We start from the raw sequence: 22,500 nt of genomic DNA on the forward strand, positions 1-22,500 counted from the left end.
TAGGTAAGGTTTGTCAGGAAACAGGACAAGTGTTTCCTGACGCTGGTCTTCAGGTTAGGTTAGGTAAGGTTTGTCAGGAAACAGGGCAAGTGTTTCCTGACGCTGGTTTTCAGGTTAGGTTAGGTAAGGTTTGTCAGGAAACAGGACAAGTGTTTCCTGACGCTGGTCTTCAGGTTAGGTTAGGTAAGGTTTGTCAGGAAACAGAACAAGTGTTTCCTGACGCTGGTCTTCAGGTTAGGTTAGGTAAGGTTTGTCAGGAAACAGGACAAGTGTTTCCTGACGCTGGTCTTCAGGTTAGGTTAGGTAAGGTTTGTCAGGAAACAGAACAAGTGTTTCCTGACGCTGGTCTTCAGGTTAGGTTAGGTAAGGTTTGTCAGGAAACAGAACAAGTGTTTCCTGACGCTGGTCTTCAGGTTAGGTTAGGTAAGGTTTGTCAGGAAACAAGACAAGTGTTTCCTGACGCTGGTCTTCAGGTTAGGTTAGGTAAGGTTTGTCAGGAAACAGGGCAAGTGTTTCCTGACGCTGGTTTTCAGGTTAGGTTAGGTAAGGTTTGTCAGGAAACAGGGCAAGTGTTTCCTGACGCTGGTCTTCAGGTTAGGTTAGGTAAGGTTTGTCAGGAAACAGGGCAAGTGTTTCCTGACGCTGGTCTTCAGGTTAGGTTAGGTAAGGTTTGTCAGGAAACAGGACAAGTGTTTCCTGACGCTGGTCTTCAGGTTAGGTTAGGTAAGGTTTGTCAGGAAACAGAACAAGTGTTTCCTGACGCTGGTCTTCAGGTTAGGTTAGGTAAGGTTTGTCAGGAAACAGAACAAGTGTTTCCTGACGCTGGTCTTCAGGTTAGGTTAGGTAAGGTTTGTCAGGAAACAAGACAAGTGTTTCCTGACGCTGGTCTTCAGGTTAGGTTAGGTAAGGTTTGTCAGGAAACAGGGCAAGTGTTTCCTGACGCTGGTTTTCAGGTTAGGTTAGGTAAGGTTTGTCAGGAAACAGGGCAAGTGTTTCCTGACGCTGGTCTTCAGGTTAGGTTAGGTAAGGTTTGTCAGGAAACAGGACAAGTGTTTCCTGACGCTGGTCTTCAGGTTAGGTTAGGTAAGGTTTGTCAGGAAACAGGACAAGTGTTTCCTGACACTGGTCTTCAGGTTAGGTTAGGTAAGGTTTGTCAGGAAAAAGGACAAGTGTTTCCTGACGCTGGTCTTCAGGTTAGGTTAGGTAAGGTTTGTCAGGAAACAGAACAAGTGTTTCCTGACGCTGGTCTTCAGGTTAGGTTAGGTAAGGTTTGTCAGGAAACAGAACAAGTGTTTCCTGACGCTGGTCTTCAGGTTAGGTTAGGTAAGGTTTGTCAGGAAACAAGACAAGTGTTTCCTGACGCTGGTCTTCAGGTTAGGTTAGGTAAGGTTTGTCAGGAAACAGGGCAAGCGTTTCCTGACGCTGGTCTTCAGGTTAGGTTAGGTAAGGTTTGTCAGGAAACAGGGCAAGTGTTTCCTGACGCTGGTCTTCAGGTTAGGTTAGGTAAGGTTTGTCAGGAAACAGGACAAGTGTTTCCTGACGCTGGTCTTCAGGTTAGGTTAGGTAAGGTTTGTCAGGAAACAGAACAAGTGTTTCCTGACGCTGGTCTTCAGGTTAGGTTAGGTAAGGTTTGTCAGGAAACAGGACAAGTGTTTCCTGACGCTGGTCTTCAGGTTAGGTTAGGTAAGGTTTGTCAGGAAACAGAACAAGTGTTTCCTGACGCTGGTCTTCAGGTTAGGTTAGGTAAGGTTTGTCAGGAAACAGGGCAAGTGTTTCCTGACGCTGGTCTTCAGGTTAGGTTAGGTAAGGTTTGTCAGGAAACAGAACAAGTGTTTCCTGACGCTGGTCTTCAGGTTAGGTTAGGTAAGGTTTGTCAGGAACCAGACAAGTGTTTCCTGACGCTGGTCTTCAGGTTAGGTTAGGTAAGGTTTGTCAGGAAACAGAACAAGTGTTTCCTGACGCTGGTCTTCAGGTTAGGTTAGGTAAGGTTTGTCAGGAAACAGGGCAAGTGTTTCCTGACGCTGGTCTTCAGGTTAGGTTAGGTAAGGTTTGTCAGGAAACAGAACAAGTGTTTCCTGACACTGGTCTTCAGGTTAGGTTAGGTAAGGTTTGTCAGGAAACAGAACAAGACAAGTGTTTCCTGACGCTGGTCTTCAGGTTAGGTTAGGTAAGGTTTGTCAGGAAACAGGGCAAGTGTTTCCTGACGCTGGTCTTCAGGTTAGGTTAGGTAAGGTTTGTCAGGAAACAGGACAAGTGTTTCCTGACGCTGGTCTTCAGGTTAGGTTAGGTAAGGTTTGTCAGGAAACAGGACAAGTGTTTCCTGACGCTGGTCTTCAGGTTAGGTTAGGTAAGGTTTGTCAGGAAACAGGGCAAGTGTTTCCTGACGCTGGTCTTCAGGTTAGGTTAGGTAAGGTTTGTCAGGAAACAGAACAAGTGTTTCCTGACGCTGGTCTTCAGGTTAGGTTAGGTAAGGTTTGTCAGGAAACAGGACAAGTGTTTCCTGACGCTGGTCTTCAGGTTAGGTTAGGTAAGGTTTGTCAGGAAACAGAACAAGTGTTTCCTGACGCTGGTCTTCAGGTTAGGTTAGGTAAGGTTTGTCAGGAAACAGGACAAGTGTTTCCTGACGCTGGTCTTCAGGTTAGGTTAGGTAAGGTTTGTCAGGAAACAGAACAAGTGTTTCCTGACGCTGGTCTTCAGGTTAGGTTAGGTAAGGTTTGTCAGGAAACAGGACAAGTGTTTCCTGACGCTGGTCTTCAGGTTAGGTTAGGTAAGGTTTGTCAGGAAACAGGACAAGTGTTTCCTGACGCTGGTCTTCAGGTTAGGTTAGGTAAGGTTTGTCAGGAAACAGAACAAGTGTTTCCTGACGCTGGTCTTCAGGTTAGGTTAGGTAAGGTTTGTCAGGAAACAGAACAAGTGTTTCCTGACGCTGGTCTTCAGGTTAGGTTAGGTATGGTTTGTCAGGAAACAGAACAAGTGTTTCCTGACGCTGGTCTTCAGGTTAGGTTAGGTAAGGTTTGTCAGGAAACAGGACAAGTGTTTCCTGACGCTGGTCTTCAGGTTAGGTTAGGTAAGGTTTGTCAGGAAACAGAACAAGTGTTTCCTGACGCTGGTCTTCAGGTTAGGTTAGGTAAGGTTTGTCAGGAAACAGGACAAGTGTTTCCTGACGCTGGTCTTCAGGTTAGGTTAGGTAAGGTTTGTCAGGAAACAGGACAAGTGTTTCCTGACGCTGGTCTTCAGGTTAGGTTAGGTAAGGTTTGTCAGGAAACAGAACAAGTGTTTCCTGACGCTGGTCTTCAGGTTAGGTTAGGTAAGGTTTGTCAGGAAACAGAACAAGTGTTTCCTGACGCTGGTCTTCAGGTTAGGTTAGGTAAGGTTTGTCAGGAAACAGGACAAGTGTTTCCTGACGCTGGTCTTCAGGTTAGGTTAGGTAAGGTTTGTCAGGAAACAGAACAAGTGTTTCCTGACGCTGGTCTTCAGGTTAGGTTAGGTAAGGTTTGTCAGGAAACAAGACAAGTATTTCCTGACGCTGGTCTTCAGGTTAGGTTAGGTAAGGTTTGTCAGGAAACAGAACAAGTGTTTCCTGACGCTGGTCTTCAGGTTAGGTTAGGTAAGGTTTGTCAGGAAACAGAACAAGTGTTTCCTGACGCTGGTCTTCAGGTTAGGTTAGGTAAGGTTTGTCAGGAAACAGAACAAGTGTTTCCTGACGCTGGTCTTCAGGTTAGGTTAGGTAAGGTTTGTCAGGAAACAGAACAAGTGTTTCCTGACGCTGGTCTTCAGGTTAGGTTAGGTAAGGTTTGTCAGGAAACAGGACAAGTGTTTCCTGACGCTGGTCTTCAGGTTAGGTTAGGTAAGGTTTGTCAGGAAACAGGACAAGTGTTTCCTGACGCTGGTCTTCAGGTTAGGTTAGGTAAGGTTTGTCAGGAAACAGGACAAGTGTTTCCTGACGCTGGTCTTCAGGTTAGGTTAGGTAAGGTTTGTCAGGAAACAGGACAAGTGTTTCCTGACGCTGGTCTTCAGGTTAGGTTAGATAAGGTTTGTCAGGAAACAGAACAAGTGTTTCCTGACGCTGGTCTTCAGGTTAGGTTAGGTAAGGTTTGTCAGGAAACAGGACAAGTGTTTCCTGACGCTGGTCTTCAGGTTAGGTTAGGTAAGGTTTGTCAGGAAACAGGACAAGTGTTTCCTGACGCTGGTCTTCAGGTTAGGTTAGATAAGGTTTGTCAGGAAACAGAACAAGTGTTTCCTGACGCTGGTCTTCAGGTTAGGTTAGGTAAGGTTTGTCAGGAAACAGAACAAGTGTTTCCTGACGCTGGTCTTCAGGTTAGGTTAGGTAAGGTTTGTCAGGAAACAGGACAAGTGTTTCCTGACGCTGGTCTTCAGGTTAGGTTAGGTAATGTTTGTCAGGAAACAGAACAAGTGTTTCCTGACGCTGGTCTTCAGGTTAGGTTAGGTAAGGTTTGTCAGGAAACAGGACAAGTGTTTCCTGACGCTGGTCTTCAGGTTAGGTTAGGTAAGGTTTGTCAGGAAACAGGGCAAGTGTTTCCTGACGCTGGTTTTCAGGTTAGGTTAGGTAATGTTTGTCAGGAAACAGAACAAGTGTTTCCTGACGCTGGTCTTCAGGTTAGGTTAGGTAAGGTTTGTCAGGAAACAGAACAAGTGTTTCCTGACGCTGGTCTTTGTCATATGATGACCCACAGCTGGAGATTTTGGCCATCTGACTGAGACCTTCCACTGGCTTACCACACTTTAACAATTATGGTTATAGCTTTAACTATTTAGTATTGAGAGATAGATAACGTGATATTTAACCATGTACCAAGTATGTCATTATCTCTCACCACTATTATCTCTCACTACCACCACCATCACCATTATCTCTCACTGTTACCACTACCACCATTATCTCTCACTACCACCATTATCTCTCACTACCACTATTATCTCTCACTACCACCACCATCACCATTATCTCTCACTGTTACCACTACCACCATTATCTCTCACTACCACCATTATCTCTCACTACCACTATTATCTCTCACTACCACCACCATCACCATTATCTCTCACTGTTACCACTACCACCATTATCTCTCACTACCACCATTATCTCTCACTACCACTATTATCTCTCACTACCACCACCATCACCATTATCTCTCACTGTTACCACTACCACCATTATCTCTCACTACCACCATTATCTCTCACTACCACTATTATCTCTCACTACCACCACCATCACCATTATCTCTCACTGTTACCACTACCACCATTATCTCTCACTATCACCACAGTCACCATCTTTCACCACCCTCATCATCTCTCACTACCATCATTATCTCTCACTACCACTATTAATCTCTCACTACCACCACCATCACCATTACGTCTCACTATTACCACTACCACCATTATCTCTCACTACCACCATTATCTCTCACTACCACTATTATCTCTCACTACCACCACCATCACCATTATCTCTCACTGTTACCACTGCCACCATTATCTCTCACTACCACCATTATCTCTCACTACCACTATTATCCCTCACTACCACCAACATCACCATTACCTCTCACTGTTACGACTACCACCATTATCTCTCACTACCACCATTATCTCTCACTACCACTATTATCTCTCACTACCACCACCATCACCATTACCTCTCACTGTTACCACTACCACCATTATCTCTCACTACCACTATTATCTCTCACTACCACCACCATCACCATTACCTCTCACTGTTACCACTACCACCATTATCTCTCACTACCACCATTATCTCTCACTACCACTATTATCTCTCACTACCACCACCATCAACATTACCTCTCACTGTTACCACTACCACCATTATCTCTCACTACCACCATTATCTCTCACTACCACTATTATCCCTCACTACCACCAACATCACCATTACCTCTCACTGTTACCACTACCACCATTATCTCTCACTATCACCACAGTCACCATCTTTCACCACCCTCATCATCTCTCACTACCACCACCACTGTCTCTCACTACCACCATTATCTCTCACTACCACCACCACTCTCTCTCATTAGCACTATCTCTCACAGAGACATGCACCAGGACCTGTGTGGCAGCAAACCTGGTCTGTGTCCAGAGATGTCTCCCATCCATGGAGACATCCTGCTGTCCTACCTCAGAAAGGTGGTCTTTACAGGTGAGTTTGAGTGACTAATAAAAACTAGGGGAGCCTAGGAGACACTAGGGGAGGCTACGAGACACCAAGGAAGGCTAGGAGACACTAGTTGAAGGCTAGGAGACACTAAGAAAGGCTAGGCGACACTAGGGGAGGCTTGGAGACACCAGGGAAGGCTAGGAGACACTAGGGAATACTAGGAGACACTAGGAGAGGCTAGGAGACACTAGGGGAGGCTAGGAGACACTAGTTGAAAGTTAGGAGACACTAGGGAAGGCTAGGAAACACTAGGGAATGCTAGGAGACACTAGAGGAGGCTTGGAGACACTAGGGAAGGCTAGGAGACACTAGAGAAGGCTAGGAGATACTAGGGGAGGCTTGGAGACACCAGGGAAGGCTAGGAGACACTGGGGGCTAGGAAACACTAGGGAAGGCTAGGAGACACTAGGGAAGGCTAGGAGACACTAGAGAAGGCTAGGAGACACTAAGGAATACTAGGAGACACTAGGAGAGGCTAGGAGACACAAGGGGAGGTCAGGAGACACTAGGGAAGGCCAGGAGACACTAGGGGAGGCTAGGAAACACTAGGGAAGGTCAGGAGATACTAGGGGAGGCTAGGAAACACTAGGGAAGGTTAGGAGACACTAGGGAAGGCTAGGAAACACTAGGGAAGGCTAGGAGACACTAGGGAAGGCTAGGAGACACTAGGGAAGGCTAGGAGACACTAGGGAAGGCTAGGAAACACTAGGGAAGGCTAGGAGACACTAGGGATGGCTAGAAAACACTAGAGGAGGCTAGGAGACATATATATATATATATATATATATATATATATATATATATATATATATATATATATATATATATATATATATATATATATATATATATATATATATATATATATATATATATATATATATATATATATATATATATATATGTGTGTGTATTCTTACACACATTCTTACCTCTCCCACCTCTCACCCCTCTCTCACCCCTCTCTCACCCCTCTCTCACCCCTCTCTCACTCCTCTCTCACTCCTCTCTCACCCCTCTCTCACCCCTCTCTCACTCCTCTCTCACTCCTCTCTCACTCCTCTCTCACTCCTCTCTCATCCCTCTCTCACTCCCCTCTCATCCCTCTCAACACAGGTCTGAGTGGAGATAACTTCAGGTTCGACCGCCAGGGGGATGGTCCTGCCAGATATAACATCATTCACTTTAAACAGACCAGTCCTGGTCGCTATAACTGGGTGACCGTTGGCCAGTACGTGGAGGGTACCCTTAAACTTAACACAAGTGGTAAGTGGAACTGTCAAGTGGGAAGGAGCACTCTCATATGGTAAGTGGCACTCAGGTGGTAAGTGGCACTGTAAAGTTGTAAGTGGCACTGTCAGGTGGTAAGTGACACTGTCAGGTGGTAAGTAGCACTGTCAGGTGGTAAGTGACACTGTCAGGTGGTAAGTGGCACTGTCAGGTGGTAAGTAGCACTCTCAGGTGGTAAGTGACACTGTCAGGTGGTAAGTGGCACTGTTAGGTGGTACGTGACACTGTCAAGTAGTAAGTGACACTGTCAGGTGGTAAGTGGCACTGTTAGGTGGCAAGTGACACTGTCAGGTGGTAAGTGGCAATGTCAGGTGGTAAGTGGCACTGTTAGGTGGTACGTGACACTGTCAGGTGGTAAGTGGCACTGTTAGGTGGTACGTGACACTATCAGGTGGTAAGTGGCACTGTCAAGTGGTAAGTGGCACTGTCAGGTCGTAGATGGTAAGTGATGAGACGTACACACACACACACACACACACACACACACACAAACACACACACACACACACACACACACACACACACATTCACACACTCACACACACACACAGACACACACACACACACACACACACACACACACACACACACACACACACACACACACACACACACTCACACACACACACACACACACACACACACACACACACACACACACTCACAGGCTAGGTGGACAAAGACTACATACCTCACTCAGGGAGAAAGACCTTGGGGTGACCATAACACCGAGCACATCACTGGAGGCACACATCAACCAAATAACTGCTGCAGCATACGGGCCCCTGGCAAACCTGAGAATAGCGTTCCGATACCTTAATAAGGAATCGTTCAAGACACTGTACACTGTGTATGTTAGGCCCATACTGGAGTATGCAGCACCAATCTGGAACCCACACCTGGTCAAGCACGTCAAGAAGCTAGAGAAAGTACAAAGGTTTGCAACAAGGCTAGTCCCAGAGCTCAAGGGAATGTCGTACGAGGAAAGGTTAAGGGAAATCGGACTGACGACACTGGAGGACAGAAGAGTCAGGGGAGACATGATAACGACATACAAGATACTGCGGGGAATAGACAAGGTGGACAGAGATAGGATGTTCCAGAGAGGGGAGACAGGGACAAGGGGTCACAACTGGAAGCCGAAGACTCAGACGAGTCACAGGGACGTTAGGAAGTATTTCTTCAGTCATAGAGTTGTCAGCAAGTGGAATAGCCTAGCAAGTGAAGTAGTGGAGGCAGGAACCATACATAGTTTTAAGAAGAGGTATGACAAAGCTCAGGAAGCAGAGAGAGGATCCAGTAGCGATCAGTGAAGAGGCGCGGCCAGGAGCTGAGTCTCGACCCCTGCAACCACAATTAGGTGAGTACAATTAGGTGAGTACACACACACACACACACACACACACACACACACACACACACACACACACACACACACACACACTCACACTCACACACACACACACACACACACACACACACACACACACACACTGTTGATGAAAGGCTTTTCCCTGCAAAGAGAGTTGTGGCATTGCAGAGTTGCATCGTGTTGCAGAGTTACAGTGTGTTGCATCGTGTTGCAGAGTTACAGTGTGTTGCATCGTGTTGCAGAGTTACAGTGTGTTGCAGAGTGTTGCAGAGTTACAGTGTGTTGCAGAGTGTTGCAGAGTTACAGTGTGTTGCAGAGTGTTGCAGAGTTACAGTGTGTTGCAGAGTGTTGCAGAGTTACAGTGTGTTGCAGAGTGTTGCAGAGTTACAGTGTGTTGCAGAGTGTTGCAGAGTTACAGTGTGTTCCAGAGTGTTCCAGAGTTACAGTGTGTTGCAGAGTGTAGCAGAGTTACAGTGTGTTGCAGAGTGTTGCAGAGTTACACTGTGTTGCAGAGTGTTGCAGAGTTACAGTGTGTTGCAGAGTGTTGCAGATTTACAGTGTGTTGCAGAGTGTTGCAGAGTTACAGTGTGTTGCAGAGTGTTGCAGAGTTACAGTGTGTTGCAGAGTGTTGCAGAGTTACAGTGTGTTGCAGAGTGTTGCAGATTTACAGTGTGTTGCAGAGTGTTGCAGAGTTACAGTGTGTTGCAGAGTGTTGCAGAGTTACAGTGTGTTGCAGAGTGTTGCAGAGTTACAGTGTGTTGCAGAGTGTTGCAGAGTTACAGTGTGTTGCAGAGTGTTGCAGAGTTACAGTGTGTTGCAGAGTGTTGCAGAGTTACAGTGTGTTGCAGAGTGTTGCAGAGTTACAGTGTGTTGCAGAGTGTTGCAGAGTTACAGTGTGTTGCAGAGTGTTGCAGAGTGTTCCAGAGTTACAGTGTGTTGCAGAGTGTTGCAGAGTTACAGTGTGTTGCAGAGTGTTGCAGAGTTACAGTGTGTTGCAGAGTGTTGCAGACTTACAGTGTGTTGCAAAGTGTTGCAGAGTTACAGTGTGTTGCAGAGTTACAGTGTGTTGCATAGTTACAGTGTGTTGCAGAGTGTTGCAGAGTTACAGTGTGTTGCAGAGTTACAGTGTGTTGCAGAGTTACAGTGTGTTGCAGAGTGTTGCAGAGTTACAGTGTGTTGCAGTGTGTTGCAGAGTTACAGTGTGTTGCAGAGTTACAGTGTGTTGCAGAGTGTTGCAGAGTTACAGTGTGTTGCAGTGTGTTGCAGAGTTACAGTGTGTTGCAGAGTTACAATGTGTTGCATCGTGTTGCAGAGTTACAGTGTGTTGCAGAGTGTTGCAGAGTTACAGTGTGTTGCAGAGTTACAATGTGTTGAAGAGTGTTGCAGAGTTACAGTGTGCTGCAGAGTGTTGCAGAGTTACAGTGTGTTGCAGAGTGTTGCAGAGTTACAGTGTGTTGCATCGTGTTGCAGAGTTACAGTGTGTTGCATCGTGTTGCAGAGTTACAGTGTGTTGCATCGCGTTGCGGAGGTACAGTGTGTTGCAGAGTGTTGCAGAGTTACCGGGTGTTCCAGAGTGTTGCAGAGTTACAGTGTGTTGCAGAGTTACAGTGTGTTGCAGAGTGATGCAGAGTTACAGTGTGTTGCAGAGTGTTGCAGAGTTGCAGAGTGTTGCAGAGTTACAGTGTGTTGCAGAGTGTTGCATAGTTACCGTGTGTTGCAGCGTGTTGCAGAGTTACAGTGTGTTGCAGAATGTTGCAGAGTTACAGTGTGTTGCAGAGTGTTGCAGAGTTACAGTTTGTTGCAGAGTTACAGTGTGTTGCATCGCGTTGCAGAGTTACCGGGTGTTGCAGAGTGTTGCAGAGTTACCGTGCGTTGCATCGTGTTGCAGAGTTACAGTGTGTTGCAAAGTCTTGCAGAGTTACAGTGTGTTGCAGAGTTACAGTGTGTTGCAGAGTTGCAGAGTGTTGCAGAATTACAGTGTGTTGCAGAGTGTTGCATAGTTACCGTGTGTTGCAGAGTGTTGCAGAGTTACAGTGTGTTACAGAGTGTTGCAGAGTTACAGTGTGTTGCAGAGTGTTGCAGAGTTACAGTGTGTTGCAGAGTGTTGCATAGTTACAGTGTTTTGCATCGTGTTGCAGAGTTACAGTGTGTTGCATCGTGTTGCAGAGTTACAGTGTGTTGCAGAGTGTTGCAGAGTTACAGTGTGTTGCAGAGTGTTGCAGAGTTCCAGTGTGTTGCAGAGTTACAGTGTGTTGCATCGTGTTGCAGAGTTACAGTGTGTTGCATCGTGTTGCAGAGTTACAGTGTGTTGCAGAGTGTTGCAGAGTTACAGTGTGTTGCATCGTGTTGCAGAGTTACCGTGTGTTGCAGAGTTACAGTGTGTTGCAGAGTTACAGTGTGTTGCAGAGTGTTGCAGAGTTACAGTGTGTTGCAGAGTTACAGAGTGTTGCAGAGTGTTGCAGAGTTACAGTGTGTTGCAGAGTGTTGCAGAGTTACAGTGTGTTGCAGAGTTACAGGGTGTTGCAGAGTGTTGCAGAGTTACAGTGTGTTGCAGAGTTACAGTGTGTTGCAGAGTTACAGTGTGTTGCAGAGTTACAATGTGTTGCAGAGTGTTGCAGAGTTACAGTGTGTTGCAGAGTTACAGTGTGTTGCAGAGTTACAGTGTGTTGCAGAGTTACGGTGTGTTGCAGAGTGTTGCAGAGTTACAGTGTGTTGCAGAGTGTTGCAGAGTTACAGTGTATTGCAGAGTGTTGCAGAGTTACAGTGTGTTGCAGAGTGTTGCAGAGTTACAGTGTGTTGCAGAGTGTTGCAAAGTTACAGTGTGTTGCAGAGTTACAGTGTGTTGCAGAGTGTTGCAGAGTTACAGTGTGTTGCAGGGTGTTGCAGAGTTACAGTGTGTTGCAGAGTGTTGCAGAGTTACAGTGTGTTGCAGAGTTACAGTGTGTTGCAGAGTTACAGTGTGTTGCAGAGTTACGGTGTGTTGCAGAGTGTTGCAGAGTTACAGTGTGTTGCAGAGTGTTGCAGAGTTACAGTGCATTGCAGAGTGTTGCAGAGTTACAGTGTGTTGCAGAGTGTTGCAGAGTTACAGTGTGTTGCAGAGTGTTGCAAAGTTACAGTGTGTTGCAGAGTTACAGTGTGTTGCAGAGTGTTGCAGAGTTACAGTGTGTTGCAGAGTGTTGCAGAGTTACAGTGTGTTGCAGAGTGTTGCAGAGTTACAGTATGTTGCAGAGTGTTGCAGAGTTACAGTGTGTTGCAGAGTGTTGCAGAGTTACAGTGTGTTGCAGAGTTACAGTGTGTTGCAGAGTGTTGCAGAGTTACAGTGTGTAGCAGAGTTACAGTGTGTTGCATCGTGTTGCAGAGTTACAGTGTGTTGCAGAGTGTTGCAGAGTTACAGTGTGTTGCAGAGTTGCAGAGTGTTGCAGAGTTACAGTGTGTTGCATCGTGTTGCAGAGTTACAGTGTGTTGCAGAGTGTTGCAGAGTTACAGTGTGTTGCAGAGTGTTGCAGAGTTACAGTGTGTTGCAGAGTGTTGCAGAGTTACAGTGTGTTGCATCGTGTTGCAGAGTTACAGTGTGCTGCAGAGTGTTGCAGAGTTACAGTGTGTTGCAGAGTGTTGCAGAGTTACAGTGTGTTGCAGAGTGTTGCAGAGTTACAGTGTGTTACAGAGTTACAGTGTGTTGCAGAGTGTTGCAGAGTTACAGTGTGTTGCATCGTGTTGCAGAGTTAGTGTGTTGCATCGTGTTGCAGAGTTACAGTGTGTTGCATCGTGTTGCAGAGTTACAGTGTGTTGCATCGTGTTGCAGAGTTACAGTGTGTTGCATCGTGTTGCAGAGTTACAGTGTGTTGCATCGTGTTGCAGAGTTACAGTGTGTTGCATCGTGTTGCAGAGTTACAGTGTGTTGCATCGTGTTGCAGAGTTACAGTGTGTTGCAGAGTGTTGCAGAGTTACAGTGTGTTGCAGAGTGTTGCAGAGGTACAGTGTGTTGCAGAGTGTTGCAGAGTTACAGTGTGTTGCAGAGTGTTGCAGAGTTACAGTGTGTTGCAGAGTGTTGCAGAGTTACAGTGTGTTGCAGAGTTACAGTGTGTTGCAGAGTTTTGCAGAGTTACAGTGTGTTGCAGAGTGTTGCAGAGTTACAGTGTGTTGCAGAGTTACAGTGTGTTGCATCGTGTTGCATAGTTACAGTGTGTTGAAGAGTTACAGTGTGTTGCAGAGTGTTGCAGAGTTACAGTGTGTTGCAGAGTGTTGCAGAGTTACAGTGTGTTGCAGAGTGTTGCAGAGTTACAGTGTGTTGCAGAGTGTTGCAGAGTTACAGTGTGTTGCAGAGTGTTGCAGAGTTGCATCTTGCTGCAGAGTTGCAGAGTGTTGCAGAGTTACAGTGTGTTGCAGAGTGTTGCAGAGTTACAGTGTGTTGCAGTTACAGTGTGTTGCAGAGTGTTGCAGAGTTACAGTGTGTTGCAGAGTTACAGTGTGTTGCAGAGTTACAGTGTGTTGCAGAGTGTTGCAGAGTTGCATCTTGCTGCAGAGTTGCAGAGTGTTGCAGAGTTGCAGAGGGTTTTAGAGTTGCAGAGTGTTGGAGAGTTGCAGTGTTGCAGAGTTGCATGGTGTTGCAGAGTGTTGCAGAGTTGCATGGTGTTGCAGAGTGTTGCAGAGTTGCATAGGGTTGCAGAGTCGTAAAGGGTTGTAGAGTTGCATAGTGTTGCAGAGTTGCATAGTGTTGCAGAGTGTTGCAGAGTGTTGCAGAGTCGCAAAGGGTTGCAGAGTTGTAGAGTGTTGTAGAGTTGCATAGTGTTGCAGAGTTGCAGAGTGTTGCAGAGTTGCAGAGTGTTGCAGAGTTGCAGAGTGTTGCACTGGGTCTTGCAGAGGTGTTTCAAATGTTACAGATATTACAGAGGTGTTACTAATGTTAAGAAGCTTCTAGCAGAACTAAACACTGCTAGTGACACCCAGAAGCTAGCTTACTAGTACTAACACTAAGCACTGCTAGTGACACCCAGAAGCTAGCTTACTAGTACTAACACTGAGCACTGCTAGTGACACCCAGAAGCTAGCTTACTAGTACTAACACTGAGCACTGCTAGTGACACCCAGAAGCTAGCTTACTAGTACTAACACTAAGCACTGCTAGTGACACCCAGAAGCTAGCTTACTAGTACTAACACTGAGCACTGCTAGTGACACCCAGAAGCTAGCTTACTAGTACTAACACTAAGCACTGCTAGTGACACCCAGAAGCTAGCTTACTAGTACTAACACTGAGCACTGCTAGTGACACCCAGAAGCTAGCTTACTAGTACAAACACTGAGCACTGCTAGTGACACCCAGAAGCTAGCTTACTAGTACTAACACTGAGCACTGCTAGTGACACCCAGAAGCTAGCTTACTAGTACTAACACTGAGCACTGCTAGTGACACCCAGAAGCTAGCTTACTAGTACTAACACTAAGCACTGCTAGTGACACCCAGAAGCTAGCTTACTAGTACTAACACTGAGTACTGCTAGTGACACCCAGAACCTAGCTTACTAGTACTAACACTGAGCACTGCTAGTGACACCCAGAAGCTAGCTTACTAGTACTAACACTAAGCACTGCTAGTGACACCCAGAAGCTAGCTTACTAGTACTAACACTGAGCACTGCTAGTGACACCCAGAAGTTAGCTTACTAGAACTAACACTGAGCACTGCTAGTGACACCCAGAAGTTAGCTTACTAGTACTAACACTGAGCACTGCTAGTGACACCCAGAAGCTAGCTTACTAGTACTAACACTGAGCACTGCTAGTGACACCCAGAAGCTAGCTTACTAGTACTAACACTGAGCACTGCTAGTGACACCCAGAAGCTAGCTTACTAGTACTAACACTAAGCACTGCTAGTGACACCCAGAAGCTAGCTTACTAGTACTAACACTAAGCACTGCTAGTGACACCCAGAAGCTAGCTTACTAGTACTAACACTAAGCACTGCTAGTGACACCCAGAAGCTAGCTTACTAGTACTAACACTAAGCACTGCTAGTGACACTCATAAGCTAGCTTACTAGTACTAACACTAAGCACTGCTAGTGACACCCAGAAACTAGCTTACTAGTACTAACACTGAGCACTGCTAGTGACACCCAGAAGCTAGCTTACTAGTACTAACACTGAGCACTGCTAGTGACACCCAGAAGCTAGCTTACTAGTACTAACACTGAGCACTGCTAGTGACACCCAGAAGTTAGCTTATTAGTACTAACACTGAGCACTGCTAGTGACACCCAGAAGCTAGCTTACTAGTACTAACACTGAGCACTGCTAGTGACACCCAGAAGCTAGCTTACTAGTACTAACACTAAGCACTGCTAGTGACACCCAGAAGCTAGCTTACTAGTACTAACACTGAGCACTGCTAGTGACACCCAGAAGCTAGCTTACTAGTACTAACACTGAGCACTGCTAGTGACACCCAGAAGCTAGCTTACTAGTACTAACACTGAGCACTGCTAGTGACACCCAGAAGCTAGCTTACTAGTACTAACACTAAGCAATGCTAGTGACACCCAGAAGCTAGCTTACTAGTACTAACACTGAGCACTGCTAGTGACACCCAGAAGCTAGCTTACGAGTATTAACACTAAGCACTGCTAGTGACACCCAGAAGCTAGCTTACTAGTACTAACACTGAGCACTGCTAGTGACACCCAGAAGCTAGCTTACTAGTACTAACACTGAGCACTGCTAGTGACACCCAGAAGCTAGCTTACTAGTGCTAACACTGAGCACTGCTAGTGACACCCAGAAGCTAGCTTACTAGTACTAACACTGAGCACTGCTAGTGACACCCAGAAGCTAGCTTACTAGTACTAACACTGAGCACTGCTAGTGACACCCAGAAGCTAGCTTACTAGTACTAACACTGAGCACTGCTAGTGACACCCAGAAGCTAGCTTACTAGTACTAACACTGAGCACTGCTAGTGACACCCAGAAGCTAGCTTACTAGTACTAACACTGAGCACTGCTAGTGACACCCAGAAGCTAGCTTACTAGTACTAACACTGAGCACTGCTAGTGACACCCAGAAGCTAGCTTACTAGTACTAACACTGAGCACTGCTAGTGACACCCAGAAGCTAGCTTACTAGTACTAACACTAAGCACTGCTAGTGACACCCAGAAGCTAGCTTACTAGTACTAACACTGAGCACTGCTAGTGACACCCAGAAGCTAGCTTACTAGTACTAACACTGAGCACTGCTAGTGACACCCAGAAGCTAGCTTACTAGTACTAACACTGAGCACTGCTAGTGACACCCAGAAGCTAGCTTACTAGTACTAACACTGAGCACTGCTAGTGACACCCAGAAGCTAGCTTACTAGTACTAACACTGAGCACTGCTAGTGACACCCAGAAGCTAGCTTACTAGTACTAACACTGAGCACTGCTAGTGACACCCAGAAGCTAGCTTACTAGTACTAACACTGAGCACTGCTAGTGACACCCAGAAGCTAGCTTACTAGTACTAACACTGAGCACTGCTAGTGACACCCAGAAGCTAGCTTACTAGTACTAACACTGAGCACTGCTAGTGACACCCAGAAGCTAGCTTACTAGTACTAACACTGAGCCCTGCTAGTGACACCCAGAAGCTAGCTTACTAGTACTAACACTGAGCACTGCTAGTGACACCCAGAAGCTAGCTTACTAGTATTAACACTGAGCACTGCTAGTGACACCCAGAAGCTAGCTTACTAGTACTAACACTGAGCACCGCTAGTGACACCCAGAAGCTAGCTTACTAGTACTAACACTGAGCACTGCTAGTGACACCCAGAAGCTAGCTTACTAGTATTAACACTGAGCACTGCTAGTGACACCCAGAAGCTAGCTTACTAGTACTAACACTGAGCACTGCTAGTGACACCCAGAAGCTAGCTTACTAGTACTAACACTGAGCACTGCTAGTGACACCCAGAAGCTAGCTTACTAGTACTAACACTGAGCACTGCTAGTGACACCCAGAAGCTAGCTTACTAGTACTAACACTGAGCACTGCTAGTGACACCCAGAAGCTAGCTTACTAGTACTAACACTGAGCACTGCTAGTGACACCCAGAAGCTAGCTTACTAGTACTAACACTGAGCACTGCTAGTGACACCCAGAAGCTAGCTTACTAGTACTAACACTGAGCACTGCTAGTGACACCCAGAAGCTAGCTTACTAGTACTAACACTGAGCACTGCTAGTGACACCCAGAAGCTAGCTTACTAGTACTAACACTGAGCACTGCTAGTGACACCCAGAAGCTAGCTTACTAGTACTAACACTGAGCACTGCTAGTGACACCCAGAAGCTAGCTTACTAGTACTAACACTGAGCACTGCTAGTGACACCCAGAAGCTAGCTTACTAGTACTAACACTGAGCACTGCTAGTGACACCCAGAAGCTAGCTTACTAGTACTAACACTGAGCACTGCTAGTGACACCCAGAAGCTAGCTTACTAGTACTAACACTGAGCACTGCTAGTGACACCCAGAAGCTAGCTTACTAGTACTAACACTGAGCACTGCTAGTGACACCCAGAAGCTAGCTTACTAGTACTAACACTAAGCACTGCTAGTGACACCCAGAAGCTAGCTTACTAGTACTAACACTAAGCACTGCTAGTGACACCCAGAAGCTAGCTTACTAGAACTAACACTAAGCACTGCTAGTGACACCCAGAAGCTAGCTTACTAGTACTAACACTAAGCACTGCTAGTGACACCCAGAAGCTAGCTTACTAGTACTAACACTAAGCACTGCTAGTGACACCCAGAAGCTAGCTTACTAGTACTAACACTAAGCACTGCTAGTGACACCCAGAAGCTAGCTTACTAGTACTAACACTAAGCACTGCTAGTGACACCCAGAAGCTAGCTTACTAGTACTAACACTAAGCACTGCTAGTGACACCCAGAAGCTAGCTTACTAGTACTAACACTAAGCACTGCTAGTGACACCCAGAAGCTAGCTTACTAGTACTAACACTAAGCACTGCTAGTGACACCCCAGAAGCTAGCTTACTAGTACTAACACTAAGCACTAGCTAGTGACACCCAGAAGCTAGCTTACTAGTGCTACTAACACTAGCTTACTAGTACTAACACTGCTAGTGACACCCAGAAGCTAGCTTACTAGTACTAACACTAAGCACTGCTAGTGACACCCAGAAGCTAGCTTACTAGTACTAACACTAAGCACTGCTAGTGACACCCAGAAGCTAGCTTACTAGTACTAACACTGAGCACTGCTAGTGACACCCAGAAGCTAGCTTACTAGTACTAACACTAAGCACTGCTAGTGACACCCAGAAGCTAGCTTACTAGTACTAACACTAAACACTGCTAGTGACACCCAGAAGCTAGCTTACTAGTACTAACACTGAGCACTGCTAGTGACACCCAGAAGCTAGCTTACTAGTGCTAACACTGAGCACTGCTAGTGACACCCAGAAGCTAGCTTACTAGTACTAACACTGAGCACTGCTAGTGACACCCAGAAGCTAGCTTACTAGTACTAACACTAAGCACTGCTAGTGACACCCAGAAGCTAGCTTACTAGTACTAACACTAAGCACTGCTAGTGACACCCAGAAGCTAGCTTACTAGTACTAACACTGAGCACTGCTAGTGACACCCAGAAGCTAGCTTACTAGTACTAACACTAAGCACTGCTAGTGACACCCAGAAGCTAGCTTACTAGTACTAACACTAAACACTGCTAGTGACACCCAGAAGCTAGCTTACTAGTACTAACACTAAGCACTGCTAGTGACACCCAGAAGCTAGCTTACTAGTACTAACACTAAGCACTGCTAGTGACACCCAGAAGCTAGCTTACTAGTACTAACACTGAGCACTGCTAGTGACACCCAGAAGCTAGCTTACTAGTACTAACACTAAGCACTGCTAGTGACACCCAGAAGCTAGCTTACTAGTACTAACACTAAGCACTGCTAGTGACACCCAGAAGCTAGCTTACTAGTACTAACACTGAGCACTGCTAGTGACACCCAGAAGCTAGCTTACTAGTACTAACACTAAGCACTGCTAGTGACACCCAGAAGCTAGCTTACTAGTACTAACACTAAACACTGCTAGTGACACCCAGAAGCTAGCTTACTAGTACTAACACTAAACACTGCTAGTGACACCCAGAAGCTAGCTTACTAGTACTAACACTAAACACTGCTAGTGACACCCAGAAGCTAGCTTACTAGTACTAACACTAAACACTGCTAGTGACACCCAGAAGCTAGCTTACTAGTACTAACACTAAGCACTGCTAGTGACACCCAGAAGCTAGCTTACTAGTACTAACACTAAACACTGCTAGTGACACCCAGAAGCTAGCTTACTAGTACTAACACTAAACACTGCTAGTGACACCCAGAAGCTAGCTTACTAGTACTAACACTAAGCACTGCTAGTGACACCCAGAAGCTAGCTTACTAGTACTAACACTAAACACTGCTAGTGACACCCAGAAGCTAGCTTACTAGTACTAACACTAAACACTGCTAGTGACACCCAGAAGCTAGCTTACTAGTACTAACACTAAGCACTGCTATTGACACCCAGAAGCTAGCTTACTAGTACTAACACTAAACACTGCTAGTGACACCCAGAAGCTAGCTTACTAGTACTAACACTAAGCACTGCTAGTGACACCCAGAAGCTAGCTTACTAGTACTAACACTGAGCACTGCTAGTGACACCCAGAAGCTAGCTTACTAGTACTAACACTGAGCACTGCTAGTGACACCCAGAAGCTAGCTTACTAGTACTAACACTGAGCACTGCTAGTGACACCCAGAAGCTAGCTTACTAGTACTAACACTGAGCACTGCTAGTGACACCCAGAAGCTAGCTTACTAGTACTAACACTGAGCACTGCTAGTGACACCCAGAAGCTAGCTTACTAGTACTAACACTAAGCACTGCTAGTGACACCCAGAAGCTAGCTTATTAGTACTAACACTGAGCACTGCTAGTGACACCCAGAAGCTAGCTTACTAGTACTAACACTAAACACTGCTAGTGACACCCAGAAGCTAGCTTACTAGTACTAACACTAAGCACTGCTAGTGACACCCAGAAGTTAGCTTACTAGTACTAACACTAAGCACTGCTAGTGACACCCAGAAGTTAGCTTACTAGTACTAACACTAAACACTGCTAGTGACACCCAGAAGCTAGCTTACTAGTACTAACACTAAGCACTGCTAGTGACACCCAGAAGCTAGCTTACTAGTACTAACACTGAGCACTGCTAGTGACACCCAGAAGCTAGCTTACTAGTACTAACACTGAGCACTGCTAGTGACACCCAGAAGCTAGCTTACTAGTACTAACACTGAGCACTGCTAGTGACACCCAGAAGCTAGCTTACTAGTACTAACACTGAGCACTGCTAGTGACACCCAGAAGCTAGCTTACTAGTACTAACACTGAGCACTGCTAGTGACACCCAGAAGCTAGCTTACTAGTACTAACACTGAGCACTGCTAGTGACACCCAGAAGCTAGCTTACTAGTACTAACACTAAGCACTGCTAGTGACACCCAGAAGCTAGCTTACTAGTACTAACACTGAGCACTGCTAGTGACACCCAGAAGTTAGCTTACTAGTACTAACACTGAGCACTGCTAGTGACACCCAGAAGCTAGCTTACTAGTACTAACACTAAGCACTGCTAGTGACACCCAGAAGCTAGCTTACTAGTACTAACACTAAGCACTGCTAGTGACACCCAGAAGATAGCTTAGTACTAACACTACTAGTACACCCAGAAGCTAGCTTACTAGTACTAACACTGAGCACTGCTAGTGACACCCAGAAGCTAGCTTACTAGTACTAACACTGATGATGCTATGCAGTACTATCTCTCTCTCTGTCTCTGTCTCTGCCTCTCTGTCTCTGTCTGCCATTCTCTCTCTCTCTCTCTCTCTCTCTCTCTCTCTCTCTCTCTCTCTCTCTCTCTCTCTCTCTCTCTCTCTCTCTCTCTCTCTCTCTCTCTCTCTCTCTCTCTCTCTTTTTTTTTTTTTTTTTTTACACAGGGTTTGACAAGGTTAAGGATCCCTAGCTTTATTGACAAGCTATTTACAGGTTAAGGATTCCTAACTTTATTGGCAAGCTAAGAGCTGTTACCTACATCAGCTCATTTGAAAGCATTTTTATTGTTATGAGACATACAAGTAGGGAACAGGAGGAAGTTGGAGCCATCTGTGGGCCAGCATTTTCATTTGATCAACTGACTTTATCTCGTTGACATCATTATGCTGTACGAATGTGTTCCATACTCGAGTCATCCTGGGTATGTATGATCTCAGATGGAGTGATGTTCTGGAGAAGGGTACAGCCAGAGTGAAGTTGCTGCTGGCTGCCCGTCTTGTGGCATAAAAGCTTGTTTCACGCTGTCCCCGAAGAGGATTCAAGTGTGGTATTTTGACAATATTGGCCTTGTACTCTCTCTCTCTCTCTCTCTCATTCTCATTCTCTTTCTCACTCTCACTCTCACTCTCTCTCTCTTTCTCACTCTCACTCTCTCACTCTCATTCTCATTCTCTTTCTCACTCTCACTCTCACTCTCTCTCTCTTTCTCACTCTCACTCTCTCACTCTCATTCTTATTCTCTTTCTCACTCTCACTCACTCTCTCTCTCTCTCTCTGGTATGGTGACAGCACTACAGTTCAGGCTGGAGAAGTCAGCAGCGCCGTCCAGCGTGTGTTCACTGCCCTGCCTCACTGGTCAAGCTAGGAAGTACGTGGAAGGTGAATCCTGCTGCTGGCACTGCTTTAACTGTTCTACCTACCAGGTGAGTCACTGTTGTACCAGGTGAGTCACTGTTGTACCAGGTAAGTCACTGTGGTACCAGGTGAGTCACTGTTGTACCAGGTGAGTCACTGTTGTACCAGGTGAGTCACTGTTGTACCAGGTGAGTCACTGTTGTACCAGGTGAGTCACTGTTGTACCAGGTGAGTCACTGTTGTACCAGGTGAGTCACTGTTATACCAGGTGAGTCACTGTTGTACCAGGTGAGTCACTGTTGTACCAGGTGAGTCACTGTTGTACCAGGTGAGTCACTGTGGTACCAGGTGAGTCACTGTTGTACCAGGTGAGTCACTGTTGTACCAGGTGAGTCACTGGTGTACCAGGTGAGTCACTGTTGTACCAGGTGAGTCACTGTTGTACCAGGTGAGTCACTGTTGTACCAGGTGAGTCACTGTTATACCAGGTGAGTCACTGTTGTACCAGGTGAGTCAATGTTGCACCAGGTGAGTCACTGTTGTACCAGGTGAGTCACTGTTGCACCAGGTGAGTCACTCTTGTACCAGGTGAGTTACTGTTGTACCAGGTGAGTCATTGTTGTACCAGGTGAGTCACTGTTGTATCAGGTGAGTCTCTGTTGTACGAGGTGAGTCACTGTTGTATCAGGTGAGTCACTGTTGTACCAGGTGAGTCACTGTTGTACCAGGTGAGTCACTGTTGTACCAGGTGAGTCACTGTTGTACCAGGGGAGTCATTGTTATTCCAGGTGAGTCACTGTTGTGCCAGGTGAGTCACTGTTGCATCAGGTGAGTCACTGTTGTACCA

At 46.1% G+C, this 22,500-nt stretch overlaps 1 protein-coding gene across 1 annotated transcript in view; it reads left to right on the forward strand.

Annotated features, from left to right (window-relative positions):
* LOC138854526 (metabotropic glutamate receptor 6-like) overlaps nucleotides 1–22,500 on the forward strand; it is a 94,306-nt gene that overhangs the window by 32,260 nt on the left and 39,546 nt on the right. Inside the window, exons 4-6 of the mRNA XM_070098300.1 lie at nucleotides 6,093–6,199; nucleotides 7,334–7,483; nucleotides 21,588–21,721. Coding sequence (XP_069954401.1) covers nucleotides 6,093–6,199; nucleotides 7,334–7,483; nucleotides 21,588–21,721 — 391 coding nt within the window. The remainder of the gene's footprint in view (nucleotides 1–6,092; nucleotides 6,200–7,333; nucleotides 7,484–21,587; nucleotides 21,722–22,500) is intronic.

The sequence above is a fragment of the Cherax quadricarinatus genome, chromosome 62, assembly GCF_038502225.1.
Source record: "Cherax quadricarinatus isolate ZL_2023a chromosome 62, ASM3850222v1, whole genome shotgun sequence".
NCBI classification, from domain to species: Eukaryota; Metazoa; Arthropoda; class Malacostraca; order Decapoda; family Parastacidae; genus Cherax; species Cherax quadricarinatus.